This window comes from Otolemur garnettii, unplaced genomic scaffold (assembly GCF_000181295.1).
Source record: "Otolemur garnettii isolate 467f Iridium unplaced genomic scaffold, OtoGar3 scaffold00027, whole genome shotgun sequence".
Taxonomy (NCBI): Eukaryota; Metazoa; Chordata; class Mammalia; order Primates; family Galagidae; genus Otolemur; species Otolemur garnettii.
Window position 1 is genome coordinate 12,341,711 of NW_003852422.1, and position 19,986 is coordinate 12,361,696.

At 41.0% G+C, this 19,986-nt stretch overlaps 2 protein-coding genes and 1 non-coding gene across 4 annotated transcripts; 2 read left to right on the forward strand and 1 right to left on the reverse strand.

The window, feature by feature from the left end:
* The first annotated feature begins 347 nt into the window (after positions 1 to 347).
* LOC100946501 (serpin B4) lies at positions 348 to 6,021 on the forward strand. The gene is given in 8 exon segments (XM_003788462.1): positions 348 to 512; positions 804 to 860; positions 2,078 to 2,206; positions 2,915 to 3,032; positions 4,359 to 4,456; positions 4,458 to 4,499; positions 4,778 to 4,931; positions 5,609 to 6,021. Coding segments are annotated over 8 exon segments (1,176 nt in total).
* A 1,349-nt stretch (positions 6,022 to 7,370) lies between these two features.
* On the forward strand, positions 7,371 to 7,474 carry LOC111724869. The gene has a single exon (XR_002773080.1). It is a non-coding gene; the product is annotated as a U6 spliceosomal RNA (small nuclear RNA).
* A 2,908-nt stretch (positions 7,475 to 10,382) lies between these two features.
* On the reverse strand, positions 10,383 to 18,717 carry SERPINB13 (serpin family B member 13). 2 transcript variants are annotated; one of them, XM_012804290.1, is made up of 8 exons: positions 18,553 to 18,717; positions 17,974 to 18,027; positions 14,931 to 15,059; positions 14,467 to 14,584; positions 12,620 to 12,762; positions 12,354 to 12,509; positions 10,541 to 10,856; positions 10,383 to 10,486 (listed from the first exon to the last, which is right to left on the reverse strand). In XM_012804290.1, exons 1-8 carry the CDS (start codon positions 18,715 to 18,717, stop codon positions 10,383 to 10,385), a joined length of 1,185 nt encoding a protein of 394 aa, XP_012659744.1. The 2 variants fall into 2 exon arrangements, with proteins under 2 accessions (XP_012659744.1, XP_023368175.1); XM_023512407.1 differs by lacking the exons at positions 14,467 to 14,584; positions 14,931 to 15,059 and having other exon boundaries at positions 12,620 to 12,758; positions 17,960 to 18,027.
* Between the last annotated feature and the right edge of the window lie 1,269 nt (positions 18,718 to 19,986).

Genomic DNA, 19,986 nt, shown 5'->3' on the forward strand with positions numbered 1-19,986 from the left:
TTTGAGAGCTGGATGTATGTCACGTACAGAAATTTTCATCTTAGCATTGGTTATAAAGCTTTTCTCCCTAGACTGGTACAGCCAGCCATGAAGAAAGGATAAAGATGTTCTATTACTTATTTGCGAAGTGTTTTAAAGTAGTAATTTTGTGAGTCTTCTGAGATTAATATATGTGTCCTGTAAAAATCTTGAAAATTAAAAAGAAGAAAAACTTTAATTGCCAGAATCCTATAAACAAGATGTCCTTTACTATAAAAAATTATTACAAACTGATATTCAACTCAGCCATGTCATTTCGCTATGAATCTGATGCTTTTCCAGGAGTTCCAGATTGTACCAAGGTCGCCATGATGTTACTCAGCGATGCAGTCACCCAGTTTGCACTGGATATGTTCCGTCAGTTTGGAAAATCCAAGGAGGACAATATCTTCTTTTCACCTACCAACATCTTATCAGCATTAGGGATCCTCTTATTAGGGTCCAGAGGAAACACCAAACTACAAATTCTGAAGGTTGGTGTCAGCTTTGTAACCTTTCCCTGTTTGAACTTTGCTCTCTGTCTTTCTCTCTGTCCCTCTGTTCGCTAACATGCAAATGGCACCAGATCTGGTGGCCTAAAAAGTAGTGAATGGGCTGGTGTGTAGCACAGGAGCTGATGGGTAGCATAGGGGCTGATGGGTAGCACAGGGCCTGGAGGGTAGACTAGCACAGGAGCTAAGCAGAAATTCCTGTAACTGTGTGAGCACTGATTTAAACAGGTCTTCTGAATAGAGCTTTCTTGTCCCACTTCATGTCTTTTCCAGGTCCTTCACCTTACTGACGGCACAGAGAACACAACAGAAAGAGTTCAAGCAGACCACGTGAGTCCAGAGCACTGCAGTTCAGAGATGGTCCAGAAATCTGAGCAAGACATAGTTTAAGCTGGAAACTTCACATAAAAATGAAAGACAATTTTTAGGAGAAATCCTGGACCACAAAGAGGGGTTTGTACAGAGTGGTTTTGCAGTTTGTGTCACATAATTATTATTTCCATGTTTTTGCTTTAACGTAAGAAAGTCAGCATTGCACGTTGGAACATGGGTCTAGAGTTAGATAGGCTGGTTCAAATCCCAACCCTGCTCTTCACAAACACCCAGTAAAGCAAGAGTTGATTAAAAAAAAGTCTGACTCAATACATGTGAATATATCCAAACATTTAAAAGACTGCCTGGCCTATAAAAGGCCATAATAAATGCTATTATTATAAAATAATCATTTTACTAATCACAATAATGTTGCTACAATAATTTAACTTTAATTCTCATTAATGAGATCAAGAAGAATAAGCAAAAGTCCGAGCATATTTAGGAAGATGATTATGTTAAGATATACTGGTTTAGAGCCTGAACAGTGCAGAACTCCAAGCTGGAACGTAAAGGGGTCTAGAATCAGACAGGCTTCAGTTCAAAACATGCGTTTGCTAACTTACACCTATTTAGAGAGGTTTTTTAAATCTCTGAGCTGTCTTGTTTTCATCCGAATTGGACTAAAGACTTAGCACTACCCATGGAAAGCCCTGACCTCTTACACACAGAGGATGATGGAGAAACAAACCCGAAATCACAGACAATATGTCTTAGAAGATGATAACCCCCAGGCGGTGTAACAGGGCCTCATGCCATAACATATTTTAAAAATCTAAACTTCTACATATTCATATCATGATGGCTGTTAGGAATACAGTTTTTAGCCTTGAGGAGCTTGGCATTTAGCTGAGAAATTAAATCTAACCATAAAAGCCTAGGAAGGAATAGTCCCAGTGGTAGAAATGGTGTTATGTCTTTGCTGCAAAAGGGGAAAAATTGTACTATCCGAGAGCAAGAAGAAAGAGTTTTCTAGGAAAAGTTAAATGTGAGGTAAAGTCTGAAGGGTACTTGAGGTAAAATACACCAAAATCAGGGAATTGGCATAAGATCTTCTTTGAGACCACCCACCCATCTTTAGGTATTGACCTAACAGACTTCATATGGGACTTAGTATGGGTTTGTTCATTTCATTGATTCAGTCATTGAATTCGCTCTGTTTTTGATGTTTGAAGGTTGAAAAGTCAGGAAATGTGCATCACCAATTTCAAAAGCTTCTGGCTGAATTAAACAAACCCACTAATGCATATGAGCTGAAGATTACCAGCAGTCTCTATGTGGAAAATACTTTTAGATTTCCTGAGGTAAATTTCGTCTTACCTACCAAAACTACTCTGCATTCTGGGTCCTATGTCTCTCAATGGCCAAAGGTGGGACAGCAAGGAAGATGAACCTGCTGCCTTTAGGGGGAGAGCATTGACTCAGGGTGCATTAGCTCAGTTACCAAAGTATTACCCTAGCCTCTGACGATGCACTAATTGTGTGGATTCAAGGTTAATCCTCCCCAGGGAGGACATTGGGTAGTAGAGTCAGTCATGAGATGCCAGTAATATGCGGCACATACTGGTGGAAAATGTAAGGCCCCTGAGTTATTATTGGAGTGAGTAGGCATGGGGGAGTCCCTGGGGGTAGGTGGGAAGTTCAACGAAATACTGAAAAGCCAGGATGAATCACACAAAGGGGAGAAACATCTTGGTTGAGATTGCTGGCAAGAAGTCTCGTGAAATTCACCTCCTCTGAAGCAAATTGCATTTCAGGTTGTAAATCACAGTCTTGTGTCCCTACCACTTGCCACGTGGCACTGACTGGCAGTGACCTCCTTCTTGCGCCAGCCTGTAACCCTTTCATGTGGCCTACATGGCGACTGCATTAAAAATAAGCAAGGGCAGGAGCTAGTGGATCTGTTCAGGGTCTGGGTTCATTATACTACAATTATAAATAAGTATATGTGCTAATACATAGCTGCAGATACACCACTCGTAACTCCTCTTTTCTTCCTTCACATCTTAAAGAAGTTTATAGATAACATTAAAAAATTAGACATGGTTAGTGTGGAATCTGTTGATTTTATGAAAGCTCCGGAAGAAAGTCGAAAGAAGATTAATTCCCAGGTGGAACATCAAACAAATGGTAAGAGGGTTGCCCATTATAGAAACAACTTTGAGCACCTCATGTTAGTGAACCCTGTGCTTGACACTACATGGGGTACTGAAGGTGGAGCATTGAGATGGATTGACAGAGAGGATGGAGGAGAGCCCCGCAGACGATGAAAGAGTCCAATTAATGTGTAGAGCGCCAAGGGGAAACAGGAAGAGAATCATAGGAAGCTGATTACATGGCAACATGGATGGAGGATGGCTGGCACATGGCCCCACATGACTGTATCTTTACAGTGGATCCCAAGTCTCTGTACAGACCCATTTCAAGACCAGATCCTTTTCTTTACATCAGAGCCCATTATTCACTATGGATCTTTAAGAGAAAACCATAGGAGCTTTGTGAATTGGGAAATAAGCAGCTTTCCCAGGCAGTTCCCCCAGAGCTGGGACTGTCTGCCCCACTTGCAGCGAGGGATGACCACAGCTGTCTTCTCCATGCAAGACAGAGACATTACCAACAGTTTTACTCTATAATATGAATGTCTGACCTACCACCCACCTCTCATAACAGACCAAATTTACAGTATTCAACATGAGAATGCACAGAGAAACATTAGGGAAGTAGTGTCTCACTGCACAGAGCTAGGAGGTCGTATCATTGGTCCTAATGAACACAATTAGGTCCTACTTCTGCTGTGAGTGACCCCAAAGTTTAAAAATATGGGAAGAGTTACACAGCTTGCTTTCTAAATTTTAAGTCAAAGTTATAGGTGTGCCCCTCTCCCAGAAAGCGGACAGTGTACCCACGCAAAATCCCCACTGGGTGAGAATTTACTCTTCCCCTCTTCTTCCCCTGAATGCAGAAACTCTTCGTTGAGTTTGCTTCCTATGAGCACATACATGTTCAGCAACTACTTCCACTTAGGACTCAGAACAGGTGTCATTTTTTCCCATTCACTTAGGAGAGTCGTCTCCAGTTCCACCCAAACACATGCACACACATAGTATACTGACATACACTTTTCTAAAAATAATGAGAAGACAAGTAGGCAGGGAGAAACAAGATAGACATTGAAAGAATAAAATCAGTTTATCAGTATTCAGTGTGAGATGATTGAAGTCACGCCCACACAGAAAACCTGAACTCTTTTCCCAGCATAAGGAGTGGTATCTCCACCAGGGGTGGGATCTATGTTGGGGTGTGGCCTTGAGGATAGCTGCATCTTGTGAACAGTTGGTTAGTGCATTCCTAAAGTAGTGATTTGGGCAAATGATGAGAGCTCAGTCACAAACTTTTGCAAAGCATCTTCCAGACAAGTCACTTGTCCTTGCATGACAGACCCGTTTTTTCTGATAGGAAAAATCAGAGACCTATTTCCTGAGAACAGTCTTAACGCCGCCACAATGGTTCTGGCTAACGCAGGTTATTTCAAAGGCCAGTGGGAGGAGAAATTTGAGGAAGAAAAGAACTACAGAGGAAGAATTTTGGCTGAACAAGGTATTGCCTATATTTTAAATTGTATAATTTATATAATGTACATCTACAGGGAGTGTTAAGTTTAAACACATCTGATGGAATTTACCATGGCAAGTAAAAAATAAAGTTAGTCATGGCTACTGTTTTCTTGCTTGATTCTTATAAATTTATTTTTTTAGAAATATATGATTACTGACTTATTTCTTTGAAAAAGAAGAATATTATCGGTATCTCAACAATATTATCATTTTCATCTCAGGTCTCACTTGGTATTTGTTCATCACATTAATTTTTTGCAGGACACAAGCAAATCTGAGGAGATGATGAAATGAACAAAGTACTTTAACTTTGCCTTGCTAGAGGATGTGCAGGCCAAGGCTCTGGAAATACCATACAAAGGCAAAGAACTAAGCAGGATTGTGCTGCTACCAAATGAGAAAGATGGTCTGCAGAAGGGAAAATCTTGCATCCACAATCCTTCTATTGCGTGATTTTTTTCCTAAGGTACCAAGTCTAAATTAGACAAAGGTGCTTCAAAATAATGAAAAATTCAAAGTAAGGAACAATTTATTTTTGTATTACAAATATTTTAATAAGACCTAATGCACATGGAAGGCTGAAGAAATTATTACTTTCATTAGAGTTACGTACAGTGGAAATTTACTTAATGGTGTTATTATGCAATTTAAACTGGATTGAGACAAATATGTAGCAATGTGGGAATCGTTTTCAAATACATAAAGCAAGAAAAAGGAAATAAAAACAGAGTATACACTATAATTGGAATGTGTGATAATGTGTAGAGAGAAGGAAGAGTCGGTTAAAAATTGACACATGTAGGAGGCTGTTGGCAAAAGAACAGTGAAATACCATTCATTCTGTACAAAATAATGTAATGCTCCTGTTTTTACAAACATACATATGTACATACATATATGCTTATACATATATCATCAAAAGTTCTTACGTAATCAGTACCATTATTGTTGCTTATTAGAATATCTAATAAAACAAACCTTCTGTGTTTTATATTTATTGCTGAAATGAAGACTTTACCTATATTTGATCCATTGTTAAGGTGTTTTAGAGGTCTGTAGCTAATTGTGTAAGTTTCTCTTTACCATGTTTATAGCTTGAAGATAAACTCACTGCTGAATGACTGATAGAATGGACGAGCTCAAAAAATATGAGAATGACACGGGTGCATTTATACTTACCTCGTTTCAGACTAGAAGAGAGCTATGACCTCCAGGACACGTTGAAAGCCATGGGTATGACAGACGCCTTCTCTGCACGGGGTGCTGACCTTTCAGGGATGACTGGGAGTCGTGGTCTCATGGTCTCTAAGGTCCTACACAAGTCACTTGTAGAGGTCACGGAGGAGGGAGTGAAGGCTGCATCTGCCACCAGCATGGTAATAAGTGTAACATCTTCTCCAATTGAAGAAGAGTTCTGTTGTGATCACCCCTTCCTATTCTTCATCAAGCAAAATAAGACCAACGACATCCTCTTCCTTGGCAGAGTCTCTTCCCCTCAGATGTGATTAGCCTGTAACCTTTGGAAGTTCAGAGTTGCTCCAGTAAATTGGTTGCTGGAAACAACAGGTTCTCTTTCCTCATGTTTCTTTTCAATCTCATAGTCATCACCAAGAAATGAATGGTTGAAATAGCATGTTCCTCTATCTTTCTCTTCCTAAGTACATATGAATCTTCCATAAAAATTTCCTTTGAGGAAAAATGTTCAACTTCAAGATAAGATCAAAGGCTATTTCAATACCGTATCTTCTAAATTAGAAATATGATTCTGTTGTAACCTATTTTAAATGAATAAAACCAAATTATACTTTCTCTTGAAATTTGTTCACCTAGACATCCACCATTGTTTGAATTTAGATGATTCCTGGAACTCCTCTTATATTTCTAAACTGGATGATTCTATGAGATACAACATCAATAAAATAATGATGTGAATTACCTTTTCCTTTTTTTTTTCTTTCTTGCATTTTCAACAAAATGCAAGTGGCCAATCATACGTAAGATAGGGTAATGTGGAAATATATTAATCATACAGACAGAGAAATTCTAAACAACAGCAGGGCGTGATGAGTCTGGAGTGATAAGCGGATACCAGAACATGAACAGCCATGGAAAACACATTATGGGCTCGACGCCTATAGCTCAACCGGCTAAGGCACCAGCCACGTACACCTAAGGTGGCAGGTTCGAATCCCCAGCCCGGACCCGCCAAAACAACAATGACGGCTGCAACCAAAAAATAGCCGGGCGTTGTGGCGGGCGCCTGTGGTCCCAGCTACTTGGGAGGCGGAGGCAGGAGACTCGCTTGAGCCCAGGAGTTGGAGGTTGCTGTGAGCTATAATGCCACGGCACTCTACCCAGGGGGACAGCTTGAGGCTCTGTCTCAAAAAAAAAAAAAAAAGAAAAGACATTTTGAACTTTCTGTTTCATCCTGAAAAGAATGAAAAGCTAATTACAGGCTTTGATTATTTGTTTTTCTAAGAGGGGAATAAAATTACCATGTTTGTTTCTTGAAAATACATCTCTGGCTACTCCAATGTAAACAAATGAGAATGAAGAACACTGTGGTTACTGTGAAATAAATTAGGAAGCCATGACAGTGACGGTAGTAGAGATGGAGAGAAAGAGAATTATTCAGGAGGTCGCATCTGCAAAATTCGGGCAAGAGAGGAGAGAGAAGGGAAAAGGCGAAGCCAAGAAAGACACCCCAGTTTCTGACCTACAACTAATCAGATGGAAGGAGAAGGTGTTTTGTAGAGAATAGAGGATCATTGGTTTAAATTTGCATTTGTTGAATTTGAGCTTCTTTTAAGACCCAAATAGACTTGTCAGACAGGCATTTGAAAATATTGGCGTCGTGCTTGCTTCAGCAGCACATCTACCAAAATTAGAAGGGTACAGAGAAGATTACCATGGCCCCTGCACCAGGGTGACAGGCAAAGTCGTGAAGCCTCCACTTTTAAGATGCAGACTTTGCATCTTTTGTATTAGCCAGGATGGAGTTGAAACGCATTCCTCTTAGTAAAGTATCATAGGATGGCAAAGCAAGTGTCCCATGTGCTCAATACTAATATGATGCCGGCAGTGAACTAATACACACCCACACAACAGAAAAATTGAATTCAATTCAAGTTGGGGGATAAGAGAAAGGAAATAGGAAAGCCTCTAGTGCAGTAGAGGGGGTCTCCCAAGCAGGTAGCCCATTTCAGCTCTCTGCCCATGGGGTAGTATACAGCTTTGCATACCCTGCAGGCAGGGAGGTTTGGGGAGACGGAATGTATATCCACGATCTGTCACAACCATTTGGTGCCAGGGGCCTGTGGCCAGAAGTTAATTTTAACACTGCCATTGTGTAGGAATGTGGTCTTGAATAGAGTGTGTCCCTTCTCTCTGAAGGTTCAGATGGAAGTTTGATCAAGCTGGTCTAAGAGCCTATTTGGGAGACCATCAAATGGGGGTAGTGTCCAGGCCTAGGTGAAGGGGACTTGCATCAATACTGTTTGTGCTAAGAAGGAACAAAATATAATCTGCGTACACGTATTTGTGTGTAACACATAACATATCTCTGCAGGAACAGATAAAAAACCACAGCATGTATTCCATGGTGGGTAACTGAGGGGCTTGGGGATATTGGCAGCTGAGACTATGCACTCTACATCTTTTTCACCTTTTGTATCTTCAATCACGAATGTATCATCTGTTCAAGAAATTAGTAAAATCTAAATGTTGAAAAAGTTCACTGACTCTATGATCAATTTACTAGTAAATCTAGATATGGCTCTGACAGAAATATTATAATTTGTACTAATATACTATCAATTATCAAGGAGCACAGACTGTGACATAAATACTGCTATTGAATATCAATTAAAGTATGACTCATTAAATAAATCAGAATGCCTTGTAACTGTATCAGACTACAGTCTACAAGGATTCACTATTTTCTATGCACTGTAATTCAGTGGGTTCAGCAACAACTATTTCGAAACAGCTGGTAATACTAGTTCAAGTAAATAGTGATAAACAAAACAATGTGGTGAGTTCAAAGAAAAAGAAATTGAAAGTATATTCATGACCACATTGTTTTACATAAGTGTTTGAGTGATGTGACAGTTGTTATAACCAGATTGTGGTTAATTGCCCTCATGTCAAATGAAAACCCCAGTGTAACATTTGTCAGGACCCATGCAAATTAGAAATAATACATTTTAGTTCTCTCGGATGAAAATAAGGGAAGCAAGTCTCCCCCTCTCCTTTTTAATCAGAGTATTTCCTTTAGAAAATTTATAAGTCTAAATATTTTCTCCCCTCTTTGAAATATACATTAATCCTTTGGGAGACTAAATAGGCTTTTTTCAGCTTTATGACCAAGAAAGGCTTTTCTCAAGGTCCTGGGAACCATCTCTTTGAAATGTAAACATCACGGGAGATAAAGACCCTGTCTCCCAGTTTCCTTAGGTGGGTGGGAGTCTAAGGTCAGAAGGCCCCCAGCTCTAGGTGGTCTGGCAAATAAGTAAGTCCGGGAACTTGGCATCACGTGCTCATGGGGCAGCACTGCACAAACAACTCAGTAAGGGTTCCTAACATGCTCTCTGACAGTGTCCCACAGCTGGGTCTGTGTCTATGTGTGGCTGTGTCTTGTGTTCATTATTGTTTTGTTTGTTTGTTTGTTTTGTTTTTTATTGAATGGTAACTATGTACATTAATGCACTTCTGGGTTACAGTGTGGTGTTTTCACATACAATTTGAAACATTTCCATCAAACTGGTTAACATAGCCTTCATGTCATTTTCTTAGTTATTGTGTTAAAACGTTCATATTCTACTCTTAGAAAGATTCACTTGTGTTCACATGGATGGAGCTGGAAAATGTTCTTCTTATCAAAGTATCACAAGAATAGAAGAAAAAGTATCCAATGTACACACCCCTATTATGAAATTAATTTATAGCTTTCATATGAAAGCTATAACCTAATAACAGCCTAAGAATATGGAGAAGGGGAGGGAGAGGGGAGGGGGGTGGAGGGAGAGGGATAGGAGGGATCACTTCTGTGGTTTATCTTACAAGGGTACAAGTGTTCATTATTGTTATTGCATATTTTTTGGTGCCGTTATGAGAATGGCCATTTTTCTCAACCCAGAAGTTTCTTTAAAGAATTTTAAGGAATTTTAAGGAATAAAAAATAAAATGGGAAGTAATTACTTATTAGCTTATGCTGAGATCTGAGTTTTAATTCATGTTTGGCTACTGTGTTCCTAAATTCTCCTTCCTAGGTGCAGTGTTCTACAATATCTTGAAAAAGAAAAAAGAAAAAAAGACCACAGGAATCAAGTCAATTATTATTTTATTTTACTTGTATATTAAAATATGCCAAAATTCTAGAACTAGGACTTCCCAAATTGTTAGTCCACTCTTTATTTACTGAAGAGACTGTTCTCTTCTTTGAGGCACAAACCACAAGACATTGATTTACTTTCAAAAGAAACCAAGGAGAGGATGAAAGTATTTCAAACTGTTTATAGAAACAACACACTGTACCCCCATGATAGTATTAATGTACACAGCTATGATTTAATAAAAAAAAAAAAAAAGAAAAAGAAAAGAAAAGAAACCAAGGAGAGATTATCAATGAGCTCTGGTTTACTTGCCTTATGCATGGCACAAAAAAAGGACATTTCACTTTCAAAGGAAAGTTTTAACCACAGACACACACCATTACAGTCAATTAAATTATTGATTTGAATGTGGGATTGGAATATAAGTGAGAAAATCAATATTCACAAGAACAGACGATTTCCACTATCATATGACTGTGCTCACATTGGTGGCTGTCTTTTCTAAGGACAGCAATGCCACAGCATTGACTCTCTTAAGGAGAAGAAAATCTGCCAAAAAATAGAACGTTTTTGGACTCATTGTGCCTGATGAAGAACAGGAATGGATGATCACAACAAACGTTTTCATCACGTGGGTCTGATGTGGCATCCTGTCTGATGAGGAACAGGAAGGGGCAATCAGAATGAGTACTTTCATCACCCGGGGCTGATGCGTCATTGAAGTCGATGCCAGTGGCAGCTGCAGCCTCGGTGCCTTCCTCGGTGAGCGCTATGCAGCATCTGTGCAGGATCTTCTGGGCTTGCAAGCTGGAGCGTGGGGACATTTCCAAACAGTTGGCCTGGCACTCCCCAAAGTTGTTGCCCATCGCCATGTCTGCCAGGACGTCCTCAAGGAAGTAACTGTCCTCCACTTCCAGCCGGGGCACATGGAGATGAACGCTCCTTTTTTCCATATGCCCTGGACTAGTCCACTCCACTAACTGCTCAGGACTTATTTTATCTATAATCTATTTTTTAAAAAGAAAGGAAAGCAGAACAGAGCATGCTTATCAACCAAAATTTAGAACAGTGTAACACTGATTTGTATCAGACAAAAGTTACTAATTTTAGCAATAAATAAAAGTAGAAATGTCATTGCCCTAGACTCTCTACCGAGCAGGCAGTTGTCTTACGGTTCTCTATTTAAAATCTTGGTATATTTGAAAATGCAAAAACAGGAAATGAATTTTAAGTAAGTCATTTCTTTATCCTACCAATTTAAAACATACTTCACTATCACCCATTAGTCTGTGGATGCATGCGTATACACACACACAGAGTTGCAGTCACAGTTGATGCCCATTTATTTGATATAACTTGAACATTTCCACACAACTGCATCTACCTCCTTAAACTGCTAGCTAATGTTCCCATTAAGTTGATAAATTGTACCTAATGTTCATCTATTCGTTCTCCTCCCAAACGTGTAGTATGTATCAGGCATTATGATAGACCTGGATACGTACAGCGGATACCAAAATAAGTTACTACAAATTTCAAACTAGGTGCATTTGATACTGAAATTGCTGATTTGACTCAAAAGGCAATTTTTTTCTTCTAAATTATTTCTTTAGTTAAGGTAAAGAATCTGGGTTTTTGAGTCAGAGTATAAATACTCTTAAAGCTTCCGTACATATTACTACGTTGCTGTCGCAAAATGTTTTCTAACTTAAAACGCTGCTAGCTGTGTTTCACAGCAGTATCACAGGATCCAGTACGATAATAATATAGCGGCTAGCACTTCCTGAGAGCTTTCCACGTCCTCCACCCATTCGGGGATGTATTTCTCTGATCATTGCAACAATGCTGCCCACTCAGCACCATTTACAGAGAGACAATATTGAAGTTCCAGGAAGTTAAGAAGCTTCAAACATCAGAAAACTAAGAGGAACAGGGATTTGAAACCAAGGCTTCCTGATTTTCAAAGTACAGGACACTAGTTTTTTAACTGAAAAATGGCTGGGACTAAATCAATGGGGTTAAAAGGGTCGAAGGAAGAAGTTGAAAAGGTCCAGGAGAGTACTGAGTAGTGTGCAAAATTTGCTGTATACATGCATATGTGATTTTTATTTGTTGGGGGGGGGCTAGGAAAGAAGCCCACCAATAACAGCCATTTCTCAGAATTTAGGTCCTCTTTAGAACTCCATATAAACTTTAACGTTCATTTTCGCTCATCCACAAACTGTATTGTTTGTTCCCAACAGACCTGATACACGCTATTTAACGCTGCTGTTTGGATGTTCATTTGCAGCCGTCGCGTGGAATGAGAAACACGTTCTATTTAACTCTGCCGTTAGCGGCCATACCACCCTGAATGTATCTGATCTCGTCTGATCTCAGAAGCTAAACAGGGGCAGGCCTGGTTAGTACCTGGATGGAGGACACCACCAAACGCCCCCTCGCGCTCGGAAGCCCTGTGTCCAGGCTCACCCAGAACAAGCTCTGGGCAAGATGCAGCTGCTTACCTCCTCCAGGCCATCTATGTCATTGGGAAGAAGCACAAACAAGCTTAGGTCGTTGTTTTTATATGGAATCCCCACAATTTTTGCCTGCAAGTCCTCCAGGAAAGTGAAGCTAAAGGAATGCTTCAGTGTCATCATCAGCACGGATCTACTTGTACTCTACAACAAATTAGCAGAGCGTCAGAAAGAGCATCCCCTTGGTACCAATGTGATTTGCTCAAACATGACTTCAGATATCGCATCCTACGTGTGAGCAACAAGCACCATACCTTATTCAGCCAAAATGCCTCCTCCTTGGTATTTTCTTTCTTAAACTTCCTATCCCACTGCCCTTTAAAATAAATTGTGTTCATCAGCACCAACTTGGTCAAGCTGCTAAGAGAACCATCTGGAAACAGGTCCTTGGTACTTTCTGCAAACAAACATTAACAAACAAAAATTGGCCCATTCTTCTCAATTACAAGTGATGCATGCAGCAGAAATGACGCAAATGGTTATGACTGACCATTAAAAACACAGCCAGGTCAGCACCTGAAGGCCTTGCTAAAAAAAAAGCTTTGCTGGAAGAATTTGCAGGAAAATTCTCACTCTGCCCATCGCCTGTTTACCCCACTGGATAAACTGAGGTTGATGGTTAAGAGTCCAGACTCCGGGGTCAGATGCTTCTGTCAGCATCCAGTTTTGCCTCTTATCAGCGGAGGACTCCTGGGTAAGTTACTTAAGCTCTCAGTTTCCAAATCTGTAAAATAGGAATAAAATCTGCCTCATAGCATTGTTGAAAGGAGTAAATGATTTAACACATGTAAGTACTGAAGACGCCATCTAGCACATAGTAAACATGCAGGGGTAGCTATTATTCTTCTTACCCATTTGATACAGTTCCTGCATGAGGTATAGAGATTATTCTATTAGAAAAGTTGATATTTTTGTGTTTGAGTTCAGCCCAACCCACACTAAATTCTAAAAATATTGATCAACCAACTTTTTGATAGACCCCCCCCTTTTTTCTCTGCTTCTTTTAATTTTCTTTCCCTGGACTAAGAATGAAGACAAAAAATGCACTTGAAATAACATAGGTCTCCCCAAAAACTGGGATAAAACATGTAACTCTATTTTTTTTCTTTTTTATTTTTTTGAGACAGAGTCTCAAGCTGTCCCCCTGGGTAGAGTACTGTGGCATCACAGCTCACAGCAACCTCCAACTCCTGGGCTCAAGCGAGTCTCCTGCCTCCGCCTCCCAAGTAGGGAGCACCATAGGCACCCGCCACAACGCCAGGCTATTTTTTGGTTGCAGCCATCACTGTTGTTCTGCGGGTCCAGGCTGGATTCGAACCTGCCACATTAGGTGTATGTGGCTGGCACCTTAGCCGCTTGAGCCACAGGCGCCAAGCCAAAAACATGTAACTCTAAATAAAAACTCTAACACTAAAACATTAGCTATTGCTCCTGGGAGTGTATTTCACATTAATGTTCCTCTTTGCTATTGCTCACGTGTTTGGCTCATTCTAGGGGATGAGAGGGGAGAATGGAACATGGCGTTTGTCAAATCCTCTGTTCTGGATGGGGCTGAATGTTGTTTCCATCCCTGCATAATGCTTATGTAGAGATGAGGTGCAAGTGGCCCCAGCTGCAGGAGGCACAGTCGGGTCTTGACAGGAGGGTGGCACGTTTCTCACTGAGCAAAGAGAAACCTGTGGACATTTTCACTTAGGGTCCCAGGCTCAGGAAGAAAGGTTCTTATGTAAAGGAAAGAGCATAAACCCAAGACAGGCAGGAGCCCACTCTCCAAAGCCCCCAATATACTGCATTTCATGGCCTCCTGCAAACAAATCTCCCCCTAAGTTTTTCTATGTAGTTGGCTTCCTTTGGCACCCCCCCACCCCACTCCTCTTGGCTCTCCCTACACTTGCTGAGACTATCCCATCATCTGCAGTGCCCTCGCCCATCCCTACGCCCAGCCCCGCCCTTCCAACTGTTCAAGACCCACTCCAAGTCCTTCCCTCCCACCCCCTGCTAAAGCCTGTTTGCCTGGCACCCAGGCAGTGCCAAGCCCAGGCTTCGCTGACAGCAGGCTGTCAGGAAGTGTTATTTGATAAATGACCCACACATACACTACCTTGTGTTTGGCTTTCAACCCAGGAATTAATCTTATTTCGACTTTCATCTGCTGCATTCATAAAATCAACAGGTTCCAGAGATGCATGGTAATACTTTTCAACATAATCTAAGTATTTCTTTAGGAGAAACAAGGAAAGAATAGAAAGAAGTTGAAAAATCAATTTATTAATTGACTATGTCTCCAAACAAAGTTACCTGTACATTAGGACATCGTAAGAGAGATTTTAAGGCCCTGGGCACATCACTTAGAATGCCGCCACAGGCGTTTTTATGCAGGTAAAATGGAGTTAAAGCATAAATCAGACGCAGATTGCCAGGACTACGTAGAAACTCCCTAAAGTTTGGGATGTCTGGAAAGCAGACAGAGAAATCACACAGCCAAATGTGCAACCACTGTCCTGACGGGGCCACTTGGCCACTCCTAAATACCACCCACAGTGTGGTAGACATAGCAAAACTTACTTGAAGGAAGAGATATGTTTTCTCTGCAAACAGCCTGTTGGTTATGTTCAGTCCATAATCATCAGTGAGTTTGCTTATTCCAGTCAAAAACTTTTGGAACAGGTGATTAATCTCCTCTGTCTTTTCAATCTTGAACATGAAAATAAAAACTCAATCACTTATCTTGGCAAAAGCTAGCCTAGATTCCCCTATAAGAGGATGTGGCTGCTGATCTTTCCCTCAGTTTGGTGGCCATATGTTTGGTATGGCCCATGTTCAGCAGGTGGGTTTTAGCCCAATCACATGAGGATGTATGTCATGACTGATCTCAACTCTAGAAATAAAATTAATGAAAAATAAACCTAAAATAGTACTTAAAATTGATTCAAAAAGAAACAAAAACACCACAACTTACTAAGTAATGAAAAATCCTAACCCACTACCCCCAAAAAAGAAACAAAAAAAATCATCAGGCCCAGGTAATTTTAATCCAAATTCCAAAAAAAAAAAAAATCAAAAAAATTACGTGTATTTCTGATTATCTAAATTCTTCCAGAGAATAGAAAAAGAGGAAATAGTCTTCAATTCATTTTATGAGTTTATTGTTACCTGATACCAAAACTGGACATGGACAGTACAAGGAAAAAATATTACTGGTTGATCTCATTGGTAACAAATATTTTTTAAAACTCATCAAAATATGAGCAAATCCAAACTAAGAGTGTATAATTTTCTAAAAACCATGACCAAGTTGATTATCTCACAAATGCAAGAAGGACTTAACATTAGAAATTCTATTAATGTAATTCATCCATTTACAGAGAATAAAGTCACATGATCATACACGGATACAGAAAACATACAGATGGATAGGGACATAGATCATATAGTATAAGGTACGTATACAGATGACCAGGAATTATAAAGCCAGTGGGATTTCAGGTCCCACTCTCCCTGAACAACTCTTTGAAGTGGGTCTAGATACATTGATGACAGGAATAAATACTGGTCAATCCCTTTAGTAATAATTAATAAAGTTGAACATACACATACCCTCAATATGTGCTATGCCAAATGTCATCCCATATAAATATAATATAAGCCACTAATGTGAGCCACATATATAATCTCTAATTTTGTAGTGACTATGCTTTTTAGAGTAAAAAGAAACAAATGAAATTAAATTTTATATTATATTTTATCTGACCCAGCAAATCTAGGATATCATCACTTCAACATATAACTAACAATAAATATTGATTATAAATTAATTTATTACAAATATACATTATTTCAGTAAAAATAATATAATAAATTAATTATATTTTGCATTCTTCTCTCATACTAAGCTCTTGAAATCCAGTGTGTAGTTGATACATCTCAATATGGACTAGATATATTTCAAGTGCTCAGGAGCCACTTGAATGGCTACTAAATTGAATAGCCCCCAACTAGAGAAACTCTCCTTTTTTGGTAAAAAGGGAGGGAGGGAGAGAGTGAAGGAAGGAGGGAGGGAGGAAAGAAAGAAGGAAGGAAGGAAAGGAGGGAGGGAGGGAGGAAGCCTATTAACAAGGTAAACAGATAAACAGCTGTAAAAATAAATCAACTAAAGCTACAAGTGTCCACCTAAAATAAATGAATCTTATAACCATAATGTTGAAACAAAAACAATCATGTTTCAAACAATAATGACAAAAGGTACTGTATTTAATGAAATAATATTACAAATATATGAGAAAAATGAAATTTCATCCACAATAGTGGAATTTCGTCTCTCAGGACGAGATGGGGTGCACCCAAGGAAGTTACTTAAGGGGGGCATCAGCTGATTTGGTAATGGTTTATTTCTTATCCTGAGTAGAGGAGTTATAAGTTATTTATTGCATCATTCCTTACACTTTTTGTACTTATGTCTCTTTAAAATCAAGGCTCAGAATATCCTAGATTCATTCAAATGGTACATGTCAAGCCTATCTCTGGACAAATCACTAAATGATGTGATTAGGATAGAAGACTTCTAAGAAATATTCTAGTCCTAGTGTCCTTTCATTCAGTGATGCTATCCTTCTTACCTCTGTGGCTCCTGTGGAATGGACAGAGCTGCCACTCGGGAATGTGCACAGGATGTGCCCAGCACAAAGCTGAAATTCAATTTCCACTCCAGTCGTCAGGCCCTGCACCCAGGAGTAGGGATCTTATCCCAGATAACATGCCTTTTTCTAACTTATACAAAGATTCCATGTATTGCCTATCATGACTGGGAAATAAATCATGCTGAAAGCAACTGTGCTCCTCAATCATAGAGGGGACTCCAGAGAAGCTACCTGACCCAACTCTGTTGTGCAAACACTGGAAGGAAGGCTGACTCTCCAGAGATACACTCAGATGACCTTGTCTTTCAAGGTTTTGAGGTGAACAGCTACATTGCCAGGTGATTTGAACTATGATTTTATGAGGGTCTGAAAATGGACTATACTATCAGAGCAGTCATGCCATTCCTGAGAACTTGGGTCATTTCCTGATGCTAACCCTGATCCAATAGACTTATTCCTTTCTCATATTTTTACAGACTATCTTTTGGGGGAGGAATACTAGTACACTAAAGCTGGAAAAGACCTCATTGGTCCTCTACTAATAAAACACCACCAAACGCTAAAAATATGAATGGATATAACACCAATGTGTTACAGATGCTCCTATGAACACTTTACAGTGGCTGAAAGAAGATAAGTTGCCCAAAGTAGCATAGCTCTTAAGTGACTGAGCCAGGACTTGCACCCAGTAACTACAAAACTTAAGCAATCTGCTAAGGGGATTTCCAACCTATTAGCCTTTGCCAGTTATAGCATGGTGGTTATTGTCCACTAAAGCTAAGGTCTCTTCCAAATATTAAGAGTTTAGTGTTATAGATGTCCTAGAAACATTATTTGGCTGTAATGATTATTATCACTTAATAACAAGAGCGAAGTGATAACTCTTTTATGCCTTTCCAAGTCCTTCTCCCCGATGAGCCCACACCTACAACAAATAAACAAACAAACAAACCCTACTGAAGTCTCCTTACTTCTTCTTCAGCTTTTATTCCTGAGCTCTCTGTGTCTTCCTCAGAGCAAAATACCTGGAAGGACAAAAAATATTATTGTGATGGTCAGAGCAGAGAAATTTCATGCAGAATTAGTCTGACAAAAGCAGATGTTTGTTAAAGGAACTTCCGTGGTACACAACTTCTCCCCTGGAAAAATCATGGAAGGTCTGCATTTCCCACGAATTCCTGCTGAGGAGCCTACATTGGTTTATCCATTCATGTATTCCTCTCTGACGTGTCATTTATATGCAAGTGGGGATTATGTCACTTTTTCCAGTACTTGTTGGTCTCCATGAGCTGTGTAATTATGAGCATAATGGCTTTAGACAAGGTCACACACCCAGTCCCCACTGAAAACACCTTCAAGCTTCCTGGGGCAGGTATGATGAGGGTATTTGGAGATGGAAGAGGGCTTTCCTGACAAACTGGAAATTGCTACATGTCTTGATAGTCTGTTTCTTGGCCCACTGGTCAAGTTGAGAACAGATTCAAGGTAATGCTAGAAGGATGACCATTCAAAATGAGTCTATGCATATAAAACAAAGGAAGCCCCCCTACCTCCTGTAACTGGGAGGCAGTGATTCCTCGGCTTCCCATGAGGATCATGCCGATGGTAGTGGAGATGCCCACAGGCGAGAAGAGGATGTTGCCATCAGTTCTTTTCCTCGGCTTGTTGAGAAGATCAAATCCCAAATAAGTGCTAGCTGTGCTGAATGAATCCATGATGATTTTAATGAGATCTAGAACAGCCACAACAATCAAAACTGAGCATGTGGATTGCCATGTGCTGTGGGAACCCTTCCTGTGGGCACCCCTTATCCCTGTGCCGTGGGGGAAACCCTTCCAGTGTGCTTGTCAACCCTTCTCTCCCTGTGCTGTGGGAATCCTTCCTGCTTGCTTGTCACCCCTTCTCTCCCTGTGCTGAGGGAAACTTTCCTGCTTGCTTGTCATCCTCTCTCCCTGTGCCATGGGAACACTTCCTACCTGATTGACACCCCCTCTCTCCCTGTGCCGTGGGAACCCTTCCTGCTCACTTGTCACCCCTCTCTCCCTGTGCCATGGGAACTCTTCCTACCTGATTGACACCTCTTCTCTCCCTGTGCCGTGGGAACCCTTCCTGCCTGCTTTTCACCCCCTCTCTCCCTGTGCTGTGGGAACCCTTCCTACCTGATTGATACCCCTTCTCTCCCTGTGACCTGGGAACCCTTCCTGCTCACTTGTCACCCCTCTCTCCCTGTGCTATGGGAACCCTTCCTGCTCACTTCTCACCCCCTCTCTCCCTGTGCCGTGGGAACCCTTCCTGCCTGCTTGTCACCCCCTCTCTCCCTGTGCTGTAGGAACCCTTCCTACCTGATTGATACCCCTTCTCTCCCTGTGCCATGGGAACCCCTCCTACCTGCTTCTCACCCCTTCTCTCCCTGTGACCTGGGCACCCTTCCTACCTGCTTCTCACCCCTCTCTCCCTGTGCCATGGGAACCCCTCCTGCTCGCTTCTCACCCCTTCTCTCCCTGTGACCTGGGAACCCTTCCTGCTCACTTGTCACCCCTCTCTCCCTGTGCTATGGGCACCCTTCCTGCCTGCTTGTCACCCCTCTCTCCCTGTGACCTGGGCACCCTTCCTGCCTGCTTCTCACCCCTTCTCTCCCTGTGACCTGGGCACCCCTCCTACCTGCTTCTCACCCTTTCTCTCCCTGTGACCTGGGAACCCTTCCTGCCTACTTCTCACCCCTTCTGTCCCCGTGATCTGGGAACCCTTTCTGCCTGCTTCTCACCCCTCTCTCCCTGTGACCTGGGAACCCTTCCTGCTCGCTTCTCACCCCTTCTCTCCCTGTGACCTGGGAACCCTTCCTACCTACTTCTCACCCCTTCTCTCCTTGTGACCTGGGAACGCTTCTTGCCTGCTTCTCACCCCTTCTCTCCCTGTGACCTGGGCACCCTTCCTACCTGCTTCTCACCCCTTCTCTCCCTGTGACCTGGGCACCCTTCCTACCT

What these genes read in the sequence shown, in the direction of transcription:
- SERPINB13 (XM_012804290.1), bottom strand. Translation starts at nt 18,717, where the DNA reads ATGGATTCATTCAGCACAGCTAGCACTTATTTGGGATTTGATCTTCTC. An exon ending in AAACATATCTCTTCCTTCAA is followed by an intron (nt 14,585 to 14,930) that starts GTAAGTTTTGCT and finishes TTTCTCCTAAAG; the next exon opens with AAATACTTAGATTATGTTGA. An exon ending in AGGCATTTTGGCTGAATAAG is followed by an intron (nt 12,510 to 12,619) that starts GTATGGTGCTTG and finishes AATTTGTTGTAG; the next exon opens with AGTACAAGTAGATCCGTGCT.